Source organism: Rattus rattus, chromosome 7 (assembly GCF_011064425.1).
Source record: "Rattus rattus isolate New Zealand chromosome 7, Rrattus_CSIRO_v1, whole genome shotgun sequence".
Lineage (NCBI taxonomy): Eukaryota > Metazoa > Chordata > Mammalia > Rodentia > Muridae > Rattus > Rattus rattus.
The window spans coordinates 117,199,831-117,218,247 of record NC_046160.1 but is presented as its reverse complement, the minus strand read 5'-3'; the positions used below and the strand labels follow the sequence as shown (position 1 = coordinate 117,218,247).

General features: G+C 41.0%; 1 protein-coding gene across 1 annotated transcript in view; it reads right to left on the bottom strand.

Moving 5' to 3' along the window:
* Abcb5 (ATP binding cassette subfamily B member 5) overlaps positions 1-18,417 on the bottom strand; it is a 91,275-nt gene that overhangs the window by 37,299 nt on the left and 35,559 nt on the right. Inside the window, exons 13-16 of the mRNA XM_032908872.1 lie at positions 15,171-15,341; positions 10,859-11,020; positions 5,623-5,763; positions 1,111-1,254 (exon numbers count right to left, since the gene is read on the bottom strand). Coding sequence (XP_032764763.1) covers positions 1,111-1,254; positions 5,623-5,763; positions 10,859-11,020; positions 15,171-15,341 — 618 coding nt within the window. The remainder of the gene's footprint in view (positions 1-1,110; positions 1,255-5,622; positions 5,764-10,858; positions 11,021-15,170; positions 15,342-18,417) is intronic.

Below are 18,417 nucleotides of genomic sequence, written 5' to 3'. Positions count from 1 at the left end.
TCTGAGCAAAAGAGAAAACAAAACAAACAAAAAACAAACCAAACCACTATTATTACTCTCTCGTCTACTTTTAATACACATGATAAAAGCAGCTTACTTTTAATTTGCCTGCATTTGCTTGGTAAATATATCAGACAAATGGGTCTTGTATTACAGTATGTCTTCCTTTTTTTTATTATTATTTGAATTTTCTTTGCTTCCTTCCCTTCCTCCCTCTTTCCCTTCCTTCTTTTATGTGTTTGTGTGAATCTTTGGGGTATTCGTGTATAGGTCAGGGTTCAACTTTGGTAATAGATTCTTTCTTGCTTTGCAAATTATTAAGACAGAGCACATCCTGTTTCTGATGCACTGCACGTTCTAGTCTGCCATCCATACACTTCCTGCCTACGCTCTGTCTGTCTGTCTGTCATCTTGCCATAGAGTACAGACATACATGACCACATTTGGCTTTTTATGTGTGTTCTGGGTATCAAACTCAGGTTGTCAAACTTGTGTGGCAAGTACTTCTAGCCACGGAGACAGCTTTCTGACCTTATAGTCTTTTTTTCAATTAGTTCAGCAGTTTGAATCATTGTTTCTAATAACTTTTAATAACTCACATTTCTTAATGTTTTTCTAAAGTGAGGCATTTGTATGTGTCCCTAGACGTCGTTCACAGAGCTAGGCCTTAGACCTACACATTGGCACGGAATGCATCTGTGCACAGGGGGTGCTGAAATCAGTGTTGGTCTAGTGAGATCCTGAACTAGTCAGCTCTCAAGGGTTCTGGCACAATCCCAAACTCTATTCCCTCTCCCTGAGCTGGCTGGCAATAAACGTCTGTCACTGTTTGGACAGGTTGGGAAGAGAGAAGCTGTACCTGTCTTTTTTATTGTTTCAGTGCTTAGGAATGCTGATACAACACTGGAGTCAGAATTAAAAAGCAAAGCAATTTCTTTACAGATCACTCAGCCAACAACAGGAGCTACCTTTCCAACAGGGACTCTGTCCTGGGATTGACCCACTGAAAGTTCTGGTTCCCATTTGGCTGGCCAATACACTACAGCTCTGTGCTCTCAGATTATGTTCAATTTAAGTTGTTGAAGGCATAAACACGTGAGTTTTACTTACAGTGACCAATTTTCCAAAGATGATGGAAAATGCTGGGTGAACAGACCCATTTAAAGCGGAAGCCAAAGTTCCCAGAACCACAAAAGGCCATTCGGACTTGCTTAATTTAAATATTTTTAAGAGTGAAACTTCAGGAAGAGTTGTCTAAAAAATAAAACAAGTTGGTTAAGAACAACATCAGTCTGAGGGCATCATGGAGCCCAGAGAAGTGAGGCAGGACACGCAGAAGCGCACTGGAACTATCATATATAACAAATGCCAGTGTACAATTGTATTTTTCTTAGAAAAAAATTTACCACTATCATTACTAATGATGAGTCTCAAACAAAAGAATCTTACATCAAAGTGACGATTTGTACGACATTAGTTTTTGGAATTTTACTTAGTTGTACTAAGAAAGTACAAAATTGGACTCGAGAGATGGCTCAGTGGTTGAGAACCAGGATTTGATTCCCAGCACCTATATGGGAAGCACATAACCTGTAACTCCAGTCCCAGGGCATCTGATGCCCTCCTCTGACTTCTCAGGCATCGTACACAATGCACAAACAAGAAAAAGCAGTCATATACATAAAGCATAAAATAATAAAAAATTTAAAAAGAAAGCACACGGTAGGTCACTTGTTCAGGTAGCTAAGGTCACAAGAAGTAAGAGACGATTTTTCTTACTCTTGTCAGATTAAATTCCATGCTCTAGGCAGGGGTTAGGCAGGAAGTCAGCAGAGAAAGTACAGGAGGTCAGTGCTTTACTAGAATTTTAGCCCTGGAAGTGTTCCAGTTCTTTTGTGTGGTGTGGTTCGAGGGCGCACATCCTGTAAGGTGCACAGGCTGTGTGCTCACAGACTGCAGGAATGGTGTCCCATGCAGTACAGGAGAGACAACCAGGAACACTGCTATGTTCACCGAGTGATTGATACTGAGTTAATGTTTGGCCGTCACACATTCAGGAACATTTAACTGTTGTCAGTTCTTTTACTTTTGTGATGCCAGCATTCAGTTGTGACGCTCACGTATGCAGTTGTGAATCACAGTTTTAAAAGACGTGGTTTTATTTTATTTTTATTATATTTGGTCCCTATGGATTTAAAAAGCCCAGATTTTTTTTTAAAAGGAGTACTGCTTAAATAGTGTTAACAAGACAGAAAAGCAAAACATAAAATAAAGCAAAATAAAAATGAAAAATCTCTGTAAAGTCGTGGGCAATGTCATGAGACATTAATCAAATGCAACGTTACTTTATATTACAGATTAAAGAATGCTTAGAGACAACCTGATGTAGAAATATGAAATAGGCATTTTCTATACAGGCACAAACCAATCTGATGAAGTTAAAAATCTCCTAAAGAGTTTTAAATTTCCTCTGATTATTCTAGAAGTTTATTAAGTTGTGATTTGTACAGAGCCAACTGAACATGCATGAGTAATTTGGGGGTTTGGAAGCCTCTAGTTATTCATGAGACCACTAACATAGTGCCATAGTTAGTACGACTGCTTCCCCAGAAGGTTCCTCTTGCCTTTTGCAAACCCTCTCCCTCCAGTTTCCAGGCCAGCTCCTTCAACCTTTGCCCATCCCTGAAACTCACATTATTTATGTTTTTTGTTTTGTTTTGTTTTGTTTTTCAGTGTCAGGACATAGTTTATTTTCCATAACCTCTCCAGTGTTTACTTGCTTTTTTAGATTTTTCTTTCTCCCTTCCTGGTCTACTCATCCATCTACACATTTTTTTTCAAGTTAATGCTATTGTTTTTTATTATATAATTATAATCAAGTAATGAATAACAATAAACAGTTCTTTATACAGAACTCACAAAGTCAAAATATTTTATCATATCTATTTACATCTCTGTTAATATATTTTCCTTTTTTAAAATTTTTTATTAATCTCTTTACATGCATTTCTTTTTTTAAATTTTTTATTAGATATAGTTCTTTATTTACATTTCAAATGTTATACCCCTTCCTGGTTTCCTGTCCATAAGCTCCTACTCCCCTTCCCTCCCCCTCCCCCATACGGGAATTCCCCCAATACATCCCCCTTACTGCCCCCCATATTCCCCTGCACTGGGGGTCCAACCTTGGTAGGACCAAGGGCTTCCCCTTCCCCTGGTGCCCCAACAAGGCTATTCTCTGCTACATATGCAGTTGGAGCCCTGGGTCAGTCCATGTATAATCTTTGGGTAGTGGTTTAGTCCCTGGAAACTCTGGTTGGTTGGCATTGTTGTTCTTATGGGGTTGCAAGCTCCTTCAGCTCTTTCAATCCTTCCTCTAATTCCCCCCAAGGGGGTCCTGTTCTCAGTTCAGTGGTTTGCTGCTAGCATTGACCTCTGTATTGGACACGGTCTGGATGTGTCTCTCAGGAGAGATCTATATCCAGTTCCTGTCAGCATGCATTTTTAAGCTTCATCAATCTTATCTAGTTTTGGTGGCCGTATATATATATGGGCCACATGTGGGGCAGGCTCTGAATGTTTCTGTCTATTTTTTTTTCCTCTTTTCCCTCACTTTGTAGTTGGGGTGCTGCTAATTTTTTTAAATGCTTTGGAAGTTTTTAATATAGCCTGATTCAAGTACTACATCAGATATGAGGTTTACAAATACTTTCAGTTTATGGTTTATTCTGTTGCTTAAATCTGTTTTATAAATGGCAATGTTCTTCACTCTGGTAATGCCGGATTTGTTGTTATTCTTTTCTTATCAGTATGTTTTTGGTATTATAGTTAGGAAATCTTAAGTTCGCAAAGATTTCCTATTAGGTATTCTCACATAAATTCAACGTTTTTACATTAATTAAATGTGTGTGTGTGTGTGTGTGTGTGTGTGTGTGTGTGTGTGTCTACCTATGCACATGCCACTGGATATATGTATAGGTCAGAGGGAAATTGTAGAAGTCTAGTATTCTACCATGCGGGTGTGGAATTGAACTTAGGTTACCAGAAATCTTCACACCCCCCCCAAGCCATCTTCTCAGTCCTTTTGTATTTTGTTTTGTTTTACTACTAATTTTTTTTATTAAATGCTAGATGTCGTAAATTTTACTCTATTGGTTAATTGAAATAAATGAAAATCCCTATGATACCCACTGATGACATCTATAGTTACCGACAACTGGCAGTGTTGGATAGGGTAGCAGAAGGGCAATCCAGAGCCCAGGCAGATAACTGGCAAAGCACAAGTACGAAGCATCACACAGGGGTCAGGAGTGTGGGACTGGGGAGAAGGAGAGCTCTGGGACTCAGGGAACAGGGAAGATGGTGAGTGGTGCTCATGACAAGGCAAGCTGGGCTTTGTTCTTTGTCAACTTGACACAAACCAGAGTCTTTAGGGAAGAAGGATCCTCCATTGAGAAAATGCCTCAACATGGCCTGTTAGGCAAATCTGTGGGGCATTTTCTTGATTAATGACTCACGAGGGCAGTCCCAGATCCTGTGGGCACTGCTACTCCTGGGCAGGAAGTTATATAGAAAACCAACCTGAGTGAACCACGGGGAGCAAGTTGGTAAGCAACCTCCATGACCTCTGCTTTAGTTACTGCCTCTAGGCTCCTGCTCCCTTCATGGTGGACTACAATTGTACGCTGAAATAAACCCTTTCCTCTCCAAGTTTCTTTTGAGTATGGTGATTATCATGGCAATAGAAACCTGGCCAGGAAAGGTACTGAGAACAATCAGTTGTAGGTCAAGAGCCCAAGTTGTGTTAGAGGAAGGAGTTTCATTGTGATACAGAAGTGAGACAGGGTGGAATGGTATGACTGAAGAGAGTACTGAATAGTGTCAGGGGCACAGAGGGATAAAGCGAGTGACCTTTGTGCTAGAAGCAGAGAACATACTTGGGGACAAGAATCCCTGTTCTCAGGAGCAGAGGGTACTGAAGGGCTGTGCAGGTGGCTTGTCTGCATCCAGGCTGTTGTAGCAGCAGTGGCAGGTGAAAGAGACATTGAGATGAACTAGAAACCCCTCTCTACATGTAGAGAAAGCAGGGAGTATGTAAATGACCAACAGGGTCAAGATACTATGGCCTGGGATTTAAGAATCTTGAATTGGTTGTGACTTCTAGGCTCATCTCTATTCTTAGAAAAGTGCCTTTTCCTTCTTTAATAGTTGGCTTGGATTTCATGACTATTCACTTGTTGTTCATCCAATTCTTTATTTAAGACACGAGGAAGTCCCATTGGATGCCCTCCAGACTCAGATCCACAACATCTTAAACCAAATTAAGCTGGTGGTAGCCACGGGGTGGCATGGAGTGGCTGCTGTTTTAACCCATAGTTTTCCTTATAGGAAGGAACACCATGTTTTCATGAAAATTATTTTCCTTCCCAACAAGGGACTTTTTTGGCAAAAATGCAGTTCATTGATTGCCCTCCCCCACCCTTAGCATCACAGGGAAATGAGAGCAAATGTTTGTGATTTATCAGCACTGTACTATTTTATTGTAAGTCTATTCTAAATTTCACAAGGATCAATTGACTCTGGAGAACATGTATGCAAGCATGTTGGTAGGTGAACCATTACCTTTTGATGGGGTACAGCTTCCTCAAACTGGTCAGTGCAGGGGGACTTGGCGCTATTCACATTGCACAGAGAACCATTGCTGGCATTTCCTGCAGTAGAGCATGTCCTTGACTCCATTTGTTCATCGACCTTTTTAATATCCTTCAAGGAAGAATGCACAGGCTGTTATAATGATGCCTTCGATGAAGAACAGACATGCTGATGACTTAAAAGTAAAAAGGCAGGGATAGGGAGACAGCCCAGATGCCAAAGTGCTTGCCCAGCAAACACAAGGACCCGAGTTGGGTTCCCAGGACTCAAGTTTTTAAAGAGCTGGGCATGGTGGACTATACTTAGCATCCTAGTGCTGGAGAAGAAGGGAAGAGGTGGGAGATGGGGCCAGGGAGCAGCTGGAGGGTAAGGATATGGACAGATAGAGGTAGATTGATCCTTTTGACTTGCTGGCTACCAAAGTTAGCATAATTGGTGAGATATAAGCTACTTAGATACTCTTACATAAAAAAAGCAAGCATACAAGGTGGATGGTGCTTTCATGCACACACATGAATACACACATACACACATACACATTCATGCACACATACATTTGCATACACCCATGCACATACATGCACTCATGCATGCACACACAGAACATATACACACACATGCACACACACATACACACACACCAATACACACAAAGGGAAAGAATACAAAGGTATTTTATTGTTGTCACTTTAAAGTTTATGTGTGTGTGGCCTGTACCTGAGACAGAACTTAGGAGACAGTAATACTTTCCTGGACTGAGATTTCAAAGCAAAGTGGGTGTTTATTGGTGCTCCCTAAGAATAAAGTGATATATATATATATATATATATATATATGTATGTATATCTGTTAAATTCTAAGCTAGATTGCACTGTACCTAGTTTTTCTTTTTATCTTTTCCTTTTTTGTTTGTTTGTTTGTTTTTTTTGTAATTCAGAAAGATGAGGGCAATTTTATTGAGACACCCAAGCAGTATTCTCCCTTGATCCAGGAGTGAGAGAGTAGATTTGTGATTTTACCAGATGTCCCTTCTAGTACAGAGAGTTTACACAAGATGATGGGAACCCAGATAGGGTAGCAGCTGAGAGAAGGGCAGGTGGACAATGAGGCTGTGCACAAGGACCACATTCCAGGGATGTTTGGATTCTTCAATAACCTAAAGAATAGCAATGAATCACAGAGGTACAGTGAATTTTAACCAGGCTGACTTGTTATCATCATCTGTAATCAGACACTCCTATGCTATCATCTTTCTTTCTGTTATTTTTCTACCATGGAAGAAATCTTTTATTGGCTATCTTTCTTTTTCCTTCAGGAGTTACTCTGTGGAAAATTTAAAATAGAATCTGACCAGCTCTCATAGTACAGTTTTCTGAGAAAGAGTTCTATTATTGGTCAAAGACAATCCATTTTTCTAAGGAGCTTGCTGGACAAAAGAGAATGAGAATGGGGGGAGTATTAAGTGTTTTAAGTACAGACGAGGAAAGGAAGGCTAAGGACCAACCAAAACTAAGGATGGATGAAAAGTCTTTATGGAAAACTATTTACTTTGTAAACTAACTAAAAAAAAAAAAGATATAATTTGAACATAGATACCCGCACGAGTAAATGCAAACCCTAGTGCCAGGCCTCGGATACCTTACAACTTAAGGAGGCCCCAGAGGCCTCCAACACAAGACAGGCTGTTGTCATTGCTGTTAGCTGCTCACCAGAACTAGAGAGATGGTAGGATCCTATTGTGAAGAGAAAACACAGTTTGGTTGTAAGACATAGAGAAACCAAGCTGAGATTGACCTGAGAACTTCTTTCTTTCCAAGTGCTGGGAGACTATAAGCTGGGGGAGTAAAGGCAGAGTAGTCTTACCTAGCACTGGTCCCCGAGTACAACAACACTGATGTACAACACACCTGCAAGGTGATACCATAGTGGCATGAAGGTTACTGGGATAACTGCTTTCTTATTAAATCTGATGCCTGGACACAGGAAGAAATTGATGTCTAACTGTAAGTCTTACATGACTCTAAACATTGTCAAAGCTCATGGATTTTCAGAAGGTCATAAGTCCTGGGAGGGAACATACGTTGTATTGTTCAATGAACATGTCAAATTGTCTTCTAATTATTTACGCTTATATTCATAAATTAGTGTTACTCTTCAATCTTGTCCAGAGAAGCTACTTTCTGCAGTGAGCAGCAGTTAGTACAGAGACTGAGAGCTGCCATAAGTGCTGAGAATAAGTGACTCGTTACCAACCTGGACACCTCAAGGCTCAAGGAACATAGTGGGGGAAAGGCCAAGGATGGGAAAGAAGAGTGCTGTGAAATACTGTCTTCTGGACACAACACGCACTGTACCCCACTGACTCACCACAGCCATGATTACCTGAGTAAGATCAACTCACACAGTCATGATCATCTGAACAAGATCAAGCCAAGAAGATCAATCAGTCTCCCAGCAGACAACACTGATTGGACTCAGTGAGTTACAAAAACAGAAAGACAGAAAAGACGAAAAAAAGAATAGTCCGTGAAGGTGGAAGGGGGATGTTGTTGGGTAGGTTGGAGAAGTTGGGAGTAGGTCGGAGATCAGGATGCATTGTATACATGTATAAGTTTGTCAAGGTACAAATATAAGATATACTAGGAAAATGCATCTGTACTTGGTTGATTTTTTAGATTTATTTATTTATGGATTTTTTTGACTGAATGTATGTATATGCATGCCTGGTGCCATGAAGGTCATGAGAGGGCATCAGATTCCATGGAACTGGAGAGGATTTTTTTGGTTTTGTTTTTTGTTTTGTTGTTTTGTTTTGAGATATGGCTTCTCTGTGTAGCCCTGGCTCTCCTGGAACTCACTATGTATATCAGGATGGCCTACGATCCATAAATCCACCTGCCTCTGACTCCCAAGTGCTGTGATTGAAGGTATGTGACACCACTGCCTGGTGAAATTAGGGTTATGGATGGTTATTAACTATTATGTGAGTACTGGGAGCTGAACCTTGGTCCTCTGGTGGTGGTGGTGGTGGGGTTACCACAACATTAGGAACTGTATTAAAGGGTCGAAGCACTACAAAGATTGAGAACCAGTGGTCTAAGGAATGAAAAGTCATGCAAATTCAGTTGTCAAATAACATCTCCCTTTAATTTTAAAGGAAACACAGACTATAGACAAATATGAAATAAAATCAAGTAGTTAATCAAGTAGGTTGTACTTCCTTTTCTTCTTTTCGTTTTTTACTGTGTATATGTGTTGTTATACATAAGTACGTCTGTGTGTATGTGTGTGTGTGTGTGTGTGTGTGTGTGTGTGTGTGTAGGACAGAGGTTAAAATTGAGTGTCTTCCTCCATTGCCCACCATCTTACTTTTTGAGGTAGGGTCTTTCGTTGAAGCTGGGATCATGATTTTGGCTAGATTGGCTGGCCAATGAGCTCCAGAGATCTACCTGCCTCTGCCCATCTCAGAGCTGGAGTTTCAAGGTGTTCCACAACAGTTCCACAGTGTCTGGCTTTTACGTTGTGTTGGGGATCTGAACTTAAGTGCTCATGCTTACATGGCAGGCATGTTATTGACTGAGACATCTTCCCAGAAACTTCCCCACTTTAAAAACAAACAAACAAACAAACAAACAGACCAACAACAAAAGCAACCTTACTCTCACTATTTGTCTGGAACTCACAAGAATCCTTATGCTTCTGCCTCCTGAGTGCTGGGAATACAGGCCTGAGTCACCATGCTCTGTTGAAAAGGATCTAATCCACATGCAGTCACCAAACCCAGTTACTATTGCCAAGAGGTGCATGCTGACAGGACCCTAATATGGCTGCCTCCTAAAAGGTTCTGCCAGAGCCTGACAAATATGGTCAATGCTTGCAGCCAACCATTGGTCTGAGAACAGGGTCCCCAATGAAGGAGTTAGAGAAAGGACTGAGGTAGCTAAGGGGGTTTGCAACCCCACAGGAAAATAACAATATCAACCAACCAGAAACCCCAGAACTCCCAGGGACTAAACCACCAACCATTGAGTACACACGGAGGAACTCATGGCTCCAGCTGCATACGTAGCAGACATCAATAGGAGGAGAAGCCCTTGATCCTGTCAAGGCTCAATGCCCCAGTGTAGGGAAATGCCAGGGCAGGGAGGCAGGAGGGAGCGGGTGGGTGGGCTGGTAGGGGAGCACCCTCATGGATACAAGGGGTCGGGGGGATAGGATGGTGGGTTTCTGGAGGGTAAACCAGGAAAAGGGATAACATTTGAAATGTAAATAAAGAAAATACCCAATACAAGAAAAGAAAAAGAAGAAAAGTGTATTTCAACTTTCTGTTTTGTTTTCATTACCCTTAGGTTATGCTAAATAACACTAACTTAGTGGAGTGGACAAAGTTAGAACTCGCAGTTTTATTACCAACTTGGTGAGGGGATGGAGACTCACAGCTCTCTCTACTTCTTAACTTGTAAAACAATAATGTGAACATTGAAGATAGGACCAGACAGTTGAAGTAAAATAAACAGAAAAAGACTAAAGCTATTTACCGATATAAGAGCCCTTAGGAAGACATCAGTTCTCTAGAGTAAGAGAAGGAAGCAGGAGTAGAATGAAGGCGATGATGAGGGTTAATTTCCGTCTTCTTCTACTCATGTGTTTAAGGAAAGAGTCGTGTAAAATCCAGCAGGCTGGATCTCAGCACAGGCAGATATGAGTCCCGAAAACTGGGAGGTGGTAACTTTATCCCCACCTTTTTGACTACCCAGTATGAGCTCTGCATTCCACTTATGAGGATGTCTATATATGGAACAGTTTGTGTGTGTGTGTGTGTGTGTGTGTGTGTGTGTGCGTTCATGCCACAGATATTTAATAAGTTCCACTGCATGCCACGCACACTGTCTGCTACACTGCACATTTTGACACCTGCCCCTGGCCCTTCTAACAGGCTTCTAAGAATGGCTGATATCTTTCTCTCACTGTCTCTCCCAGCATTCATTTTTCTTCATGAAAGGCTAACTTTTATCATGAAGGGCACAACCAATTTTTTTTGTTTGTCTTTTTAATCTATATTGCTGTCTTATCTCTCTGACTTTCTTCCCGGCATTATCCCCCACCTTGTAGTCTTTGAAACCCTTCTGTGGGGAATGTAACCCTGCCCTGCCCTGTCCTGCTTCTTGCTTTACAAAGAACACACATGGAACACGCAGTAGTCTACCTGTGCCATGGCGAGGGAGTAGTACAGCCCTTGCTTTGCCATTAGTTCAGCATGGGTCCCTTTCTCCACCACCTCGCCATCCTTCATCGTCACAATCAGGTCTGCCCCACGAATAGTGGAGAGCCGGTGTGCTACCACAAGTGTAGTCCGGCCTTTGCTTGCCTACGAACAAAAGACACGGAAAATAAACAGGAGAGTGTTAGCAATAACTTCTGCGATAGTCAGGGCTACTTATTTTCACAATTATTTTATAAAGACTCTCACCCTGGGATACAGAAACTCAGAATACTTAGCAGATTAGAAGGGCTAGTAGAAATTAGTATATAAAAAAGTAATATGTTCCAAATTGTTTTTTTAATAAAAACTATATCCATAGTATCTTAGATCTAGAAAGAAACCTAACAAGAGTGTTTGGACTATCTAACCATTACAGCAAAAGAGATCTAAGGTTTAAACTATTGTCATCTCTCAAATGAGCATATTCTTTGACAAGTTATGTGCTGACTCAAGGTTAAATATGTTTTAATCTGACTTACGACAATCATTAGTACTTAGATGGGTACACATAAGGGCATTGATACATTTCAAACTGAACCTATCCAGCTCACATGGGCATGTCATTATTAGCATTTAGAAACCAACATTTGCCCTGTCTTGTGACTGCCAATGCTCACCCATTAAAGGGACCACCTTATTCCCAGTAACGTGTGTGTGTGTGTGTGTGTGTGTGTGTGTGTGTGTGTGTGTGTGTGTGTTTATATACATGGAATCTGCAGTCTATATCCTTGATTGTCCAAGCATCAAGCTTTGTGGCTTTGAGACTAACCATTTTGTTTCCTATACCTACAAAGTATTTTACTGTATGACTATAATTTATCCATTCTATTACTATTACTAACTAGGTTTGAGTTGCCTTTAGTTTTTGTTCTTGTTTGTTTGTTTTTTTTATAATAGATAGATTCTTTCATGTGTTTATTTGGTGAACAAATTTATAGATACCTATCATTTGTACAGCTCAAAAGGGGTTGCTAAGACATAGGGTGTCCCAGTCTACAAAGGCCCAAAGAGAAGGACAAACCAGATAGCATTCTATTTACACCAACAAGGTAGAACCCTTTTGGTCTGATAGATGAGTGTTATTATATTGAAGCTTCCATTTACATTTTCCTAAAGAAAAATGAAGATGAATGACTTTTTTTTTTTTTTTCCCCGGAGCTGGGGACCGAACCCAGGGCCTTGCACTTGCTAGGCAAGCGCTCTACCACTGAGCTAAATCCCCAACCCCTGAATGACTTTTCAACTGGTTAGTGAAAATGTGAAACTCTGTTTTGTGAATGGCCCAGATCTTTTGCCCGTTTTGGTGTGGGAGCCATCTTTCTTTGGCTATTATCAGGAACTGTTTTCAGAGCCCGGTATCGGGACTTCATGAGAAGCTGTTCTTCCATGTATGTGGTTGTCTTCTCACTCTCTGCTGTTTTCCAATGGATACAAACTTCAAAATTTAATGATGTTCTGTTTAGTGACTCATCTCTTTTCTAAAATGCCTTTCGGGCCCTGTTTCAGAAATCCTACCAACCCCGACCCCTCTGTTCACACAGATATTTTTCTGTTTTTTTCCTTCAGGTTTTACTATTATGCTTACGAGTTTACGCCTTTAATTCATCTGAAATCGATTTCTGTGCATGATGTCATTGTTGGTTTTAATTAAATGGGTGTTCTAGCGGCCCTTCCATATGTAAACTGAGATTATTTCAGGCCTCTCTTTGTATTGTGCATTATTCTGTTGGGTCAGGGAACCCGTCCTACACTGGCGATGCTCTTTGCTAACCAGGATAAAGCTGAAATAGTTTTGTGATCTAGTAGTTTGAGCCTACCAGCTTTGTTTTCCTCCATGTGCATTTGCCAACCTTGGACGAATTCGCTTTGCAGCTCGGTAACAGGCACTGGGCAGGCACCCGACTGAATGTCAGTACCACATGCTACCACTGTATCACAGCTGTTTAATTTCTTATTCTTAATTCTATTCTTATCTATTTCAGAGAAGGAAATTGGAACTCTGAACACTAAGAAGCTTGCTTGTTTCAGGCCGCTGGAAGAGCCAGTCACTGAGAGGGCGCCGCTAAGGGCGGAGCTAGGCGCTGATGTAATTCTCTCTGCTCTCTATAAATGTCTCTTTATCTCAATGGATGTGCTTACTGAAACGAATGTGGGTTTCTTTCAAAGTCTTGCATCTCCAATCTATAAGAGAAGGAAAGGCTTCAAAACACTAGTTATTGAAAATCGAAACAAATAAAATTATGATACAACCTTACATGGAAAATGCAGGGGAAACTGATGCATCCTACTACGACTATGCTTAAAAAAGTATTACTGTTCAGGAATGTAAAGCAGAGTGTGAAAAGTTTTCAACAGGCCTGCGAGTTATTATGTGAAAGATAAAGACTGGAAACATCTACCAAGGCTGAAATGTAAAAGAACGCAACTGTGAAAGGCTGGGATATGCAAATGAACAAGCTAGACTATAAACAAACTAGGTGGGGTATGCAAATGAGCAAGAAAGCCGGGGGTGGGGGGGTGGGGGGGGGGGGGGTGGGGGGGGGTGGGGGGGTGGGGTGGGGTTTACCCTCTGAGTGTGGGGCCATTTTGCAAACTTTTCTCTCAGCTCTGGCTTAATCCTCCCTGAGAATTTTTTCTTCCCTTCCTTCCCTTCTCCCTTTCCCTTCTCCTTCCCTTCTCCTTTCCTTTCTCCCTTTCCTTTCCCTTTCCTTTTCCTTCCCTTCCCTTCCTTCCCTTTCCTTTTTCTGCCTTCCTTCCTTCCTTCCTTCCTTCATTTTTTTTTTCTTTTTTCTTTTTTTTTTTTCGGAGCTGGGGACCGAACCCAGGGCCTTGTGCTCGCTAGGCAAGTGCTCTACCACTGAGCTAAATCCCCAACCCCCCTTCATTTTTTAAAATAAACTATCTGTTTCTACTATTCTCCACATATCCCTGTCCAACCTCTTGTTCCAGGGCACAGGAACCCGGAAATCCCAGAGGCTATTCACTGAACCCAATATCTGCTGACATCCCCAGGACACTCTAAAGTGAGGAAAAGGGGGATACTAGAACTTTCTTAGGATAGCAGGAAGCTATAACTTAAGCTAGGATCTGGAACATTAAAGAGCAGTAATGATTAACACCAATATCGCAGATGACAACAGGGTATTCTTCCTGGATTTGATTTTTACAGTTACGTAAGTAATTAAAACTGGACATGAGATACCAATGAAAGCTAGCCTTTTACAGTAAACAGATCCTTTTTATTAGTTTTAATTCTAGAATATGTTAAAATATCTGTGACTGTCACATAGATACCTGCATATATATTCAGACACACACACACACACACATATATATATCTGTATGAATGTGTATGTATGTGTGCTCATATCATAATGTGTACACGGAAGTTATAGGAAAACTTCCTGGGATCAAACTCAAATCTTCAGTCTTGGGAGCTTGGCCTTTACTAGCTGAGCCATCTCATTAGCTTCATATTTCCACACTTGCTAGGAATGTGTACACATATATAAATAGTCCATATACATACATGCATATATATGTGTATACACATATGATTCTATCTATCTATCTATCTATCTATCTATCTATCTATCTATCTATCTATCTATCATCTCTCTCTCTCTATGTATGTGTGTGTGTGTGTATGTACATACATATTTTATACCAGCCAACCTATCTAGGAAAGCAGTAATAGAATAATTTGGTTCAGTAGTGAGGAATGAAGTGTGCCATTCAGAAGTGAGGCTAAGTCACTGAGTGACATCTAAGTTATTCTAAAGTCTCTCACATTCATGACAGTGGCCAAAACCATTTGAGGAAGATAAATAGAAATCAAGGCTTCTCTCTTTGATGTGAAATTGTGTTAATGTATATACCCGTGGGAGACATTAAAAAAGAAAAACGAAGGATGCCCACTGCTGTTTCTGTGATCAGGGTGTGGTTGCTATTGGCAGAAGAGGCCTGCTGGAATGGACGGTGTATAGATCGATGGCTTGTATATATGGGGTGTGTGTGTGTGTGTGTGTGTGTGTGTGTGTGTGTGTGTGTGTGTGTGTGTGTGTGTGTGTGTGTGTGTGTGTGTGTGCGTGCGCGCGCGCACGCACGCGCGCGCCCGTGCGCACATGTGCGCATGCGCACATGCGTGCATACGGGCGCACTCTAGGAACTCTGAAAACTACTATCTGGTATCCAAAGAATCCCAAATCTGTACTTTTTTGTACTTTGGAACTCAGAAGTGATTCTGCCCACTTACCTTCTCCAGTGCGGCTTGAACAAGCGACTCACTCTCTGTGTCGAGGGCAGATGTAGCCTCGTCTAGGATTAGAATTTTGGGGTTTCGAACTAGCGCTCGAGCAATGGCGATTCTCTGTTTCTGGCCTCCACTCATCTGAGCTCCTTTTTCCCCTACTAGTGTATTAAATTTCTAATGACATATAGAGAGGGAAAAAAAGCACAAGAACAGAAAGGTGATTAAATGACTTAGAGGAGGAAATGGCAGGCACGTATGCTTTGATACCAGCTTAATGGTCATTTTATTATGGCCGTTCAGAGTCCTAGATTTGATCATTGTGAAAACAAACACCTCTGAGGAAAAGTCCTAGCAAAGAGAACAAGGAAAGGTGACTTAGGACCAGATAAACAGAAAGAAGGATTATTAGAAAAATTCTTAACTGGAGCGAGTTTTCAAATCTCTTTTAGATGACCTCAGAGTACTTTAAAAAAAATCTGTGAAGCATTCACTGCTGTAGTGTTTGCTGGCAATTTGATATGTTGTCTATACTTTTCCTTTGGAGACTCTGAAAAATAGTAAGACAAAAGTGAATTCCACTTAGCAGGGTATGGTGATGCCCACCACTAAGCCTGGTGTGGAGGAGACACAGGCAGGATGGCCAGGAGTTCAAGGCCATCCTCAACTGCACATCAAACCCAAAGTCAGCCTGGCCTACAGGAGACTGTGCCTCAAAACCAAAACCAAAAGATGGTGTGGTAGTGCACGGCTTTCGTCCCACCATTCAGGAGGCAGAGGCACATAGGTTTCTGTGAGTTCAGACCCGTTTGGTCTACGACCAGAGTTCAAGGACGAGCAGGGCTCTGTAGAGAGACACTGTCTCAAAAACATAAGATAAACACACAAAACCCAAACAGACTGAACTGAACTTATCACAACTTTTTTTAAAGGCTTTATTTTTTTCCCTAGACCATCTTCAGTCTTGGGAAACATTTAAGGTCGTCTCTATTCATTTATTTCTTGATAAACACATTTTTAACAAATTGGATATTATTATATTATGTGGTAATTTCTTGAACCTGTGGTCTGTATTAGGTCTATTTGGTTAGGCACACATCTCGTCAAGGAGAGAAGTTCAACTATTCTTTCTAAACCTTTCATTTCTAGAGACCCCCCCATTCCCTTTTAAAAAAGTCACTCTCGGGACTGGAGTGACGGCTCAGCGGTTGAGAGCACTGGCTGCATCTGTAGAGGATCCATGTTTGGTTCCTACAATCCACTTGTTGTTCATAATCCCCTGGAACTCCAATTCTTAAGAATCTGATGACCTCCGTGGACACTGCACACATGTAGTGTGCAGACAAACATGCAGGCAAACTCATACACATCAAAAAAATTTTTAAAAGGGATGAAATATTTTAAAAAATCAGTCTTATTGTAGAATAATTATGCACAATAATCGGACATATTTTATGGATATAGCCCTGTTATTTTTTTGGCAAATAAATTAGTTCTACAGTGACCTTCAATTTTTTTTCAATCCAAACCTGATCTTGCTTCAAAATAGCTAAATTTGATTCTGACAGGGCAAATTTATTTATTATTTTTTAAAGACAGCTTCACATGAAGCTCTGGATAGCCTCGGATTTGCTATGCAGACCAGAACGACTTTGAACTGTTCTTGTGCCATCTTCCCGCTTACCCTTTCCAGGTGCTGGGATTACAAGTGTGAACCATCCAGTCTGGATTTATGTGGTGCTGGGACTTGAACCCGGGGCTTCTCGCTTGCTAGACAAACTCTCTACGGAGTCGTATCCTTGATCCATGTAGTGGTGTTTGGGTTTTTGTTCTTTTGCATTTTCCCTTTGATGATTTCATACAAATATGCAATGTATTTAGATTCTGTCTACCCCCTAGGACCCCATTCCACCCAAATGCCAAATCCTCCTGCCCTTGTGGCTTCTGCTTCCAGCGTCAAGCTCTGACCCACCGAGTCCAGTGTACTTACTTGAGTGAAGGGCACTGTTGGAGCAAGTGTCCCCTCCGACAGCCCACATCCCTGTAGTAGCCTGACCTTCCCTTCCTCAGTATAATTTGAAATCTGCTCACGATTTGACAGTGGTTTACACTGTTGTGTTGTGTGTTTGTATAACCCCCTGCCCCCCATGTCAATCTGCCTTGGGTTCCCAAGTTCAGCCTCACCAAACAAAAATACCCCCAAACACTGCTGAGGTCAGTTAAATTTGAATTTGAGACAATGGTTGACATATCAAAGCTTAAAAATTCACTGTTTCTCTGACATCTAAATTTAACGGAGAACCCTGTATTTCACCTGGTAGTAACTTGTTAACTCACTCAGGCCCTTATTTCCAAGTTTCGATTATTATGAATAAAGCTTCCAGGAGTATTCGTGGAAAAGACGATTTTGTGATTGTGTTTTCCTTTCTAGCAGAAGTTGATACACAGGAAGAGTGAGCTGTCCTGATCACATGTCCAACAGCCCAGCCGGCAAACTGCTTTATCCACTGCTGCTCTTCTCAGATGGGAGGGTGGTTCAAGTGCTTATATTAGCACTCAAGTTCCTTAAGCAAGTGTTTTTCATTTTGGCCATTCTAGCGAGTGTGAAATCACATCTGATTGTAGCTTTATTTCAGTTTTTCTTGATGACCAATAAAAATGTGCAGTTTTTATATATACATTGCTCTTAGTTCATCTTTTGCCAAACCTGGGGTTCTTTTTATTTTATTTTAATTTATCTTAGCTTTACTTTGTTTCTGGTTGTAACAATTTTTATTTTTATTTATTTATTTTTTTAAAGATTTGTTTATTTCATGTCTGTGGATACACTGTCGTTATCTTCAGACACACCAGAAGAGGGCATCAGATCCCATTACAGATGGTTGTGAGCCACCATGTGGTTGCTGGGAATTGAACCCAGGACCTCAGTTAAGAGCAGTCAGTGCTCTTAACCTCTGAGCCATCTCTCCAGCCCCCTGTAACAATTTTTAAATAGTTGGATGTATGCCCTGGTCAGGGAGAGAGATATTCGGAACATTTTCTTGCTTGGTGAATCTAACATCTTCATTTTCTAAATATTGTTCTTTGAAAGAAGGTTTTAATTTAATTTAATTTAATCCAGTTTGTATCTTTCTTTTTGTTACTGTTTCTGTCCCCTTCTTGGGGAACTAACCCAGGGCCTTGTGCCTGCCAGGCAAACATTCCGCACCAAATTACATCCTCAGCCTGTAGTCTCAGTTCCTTTTGTAATATT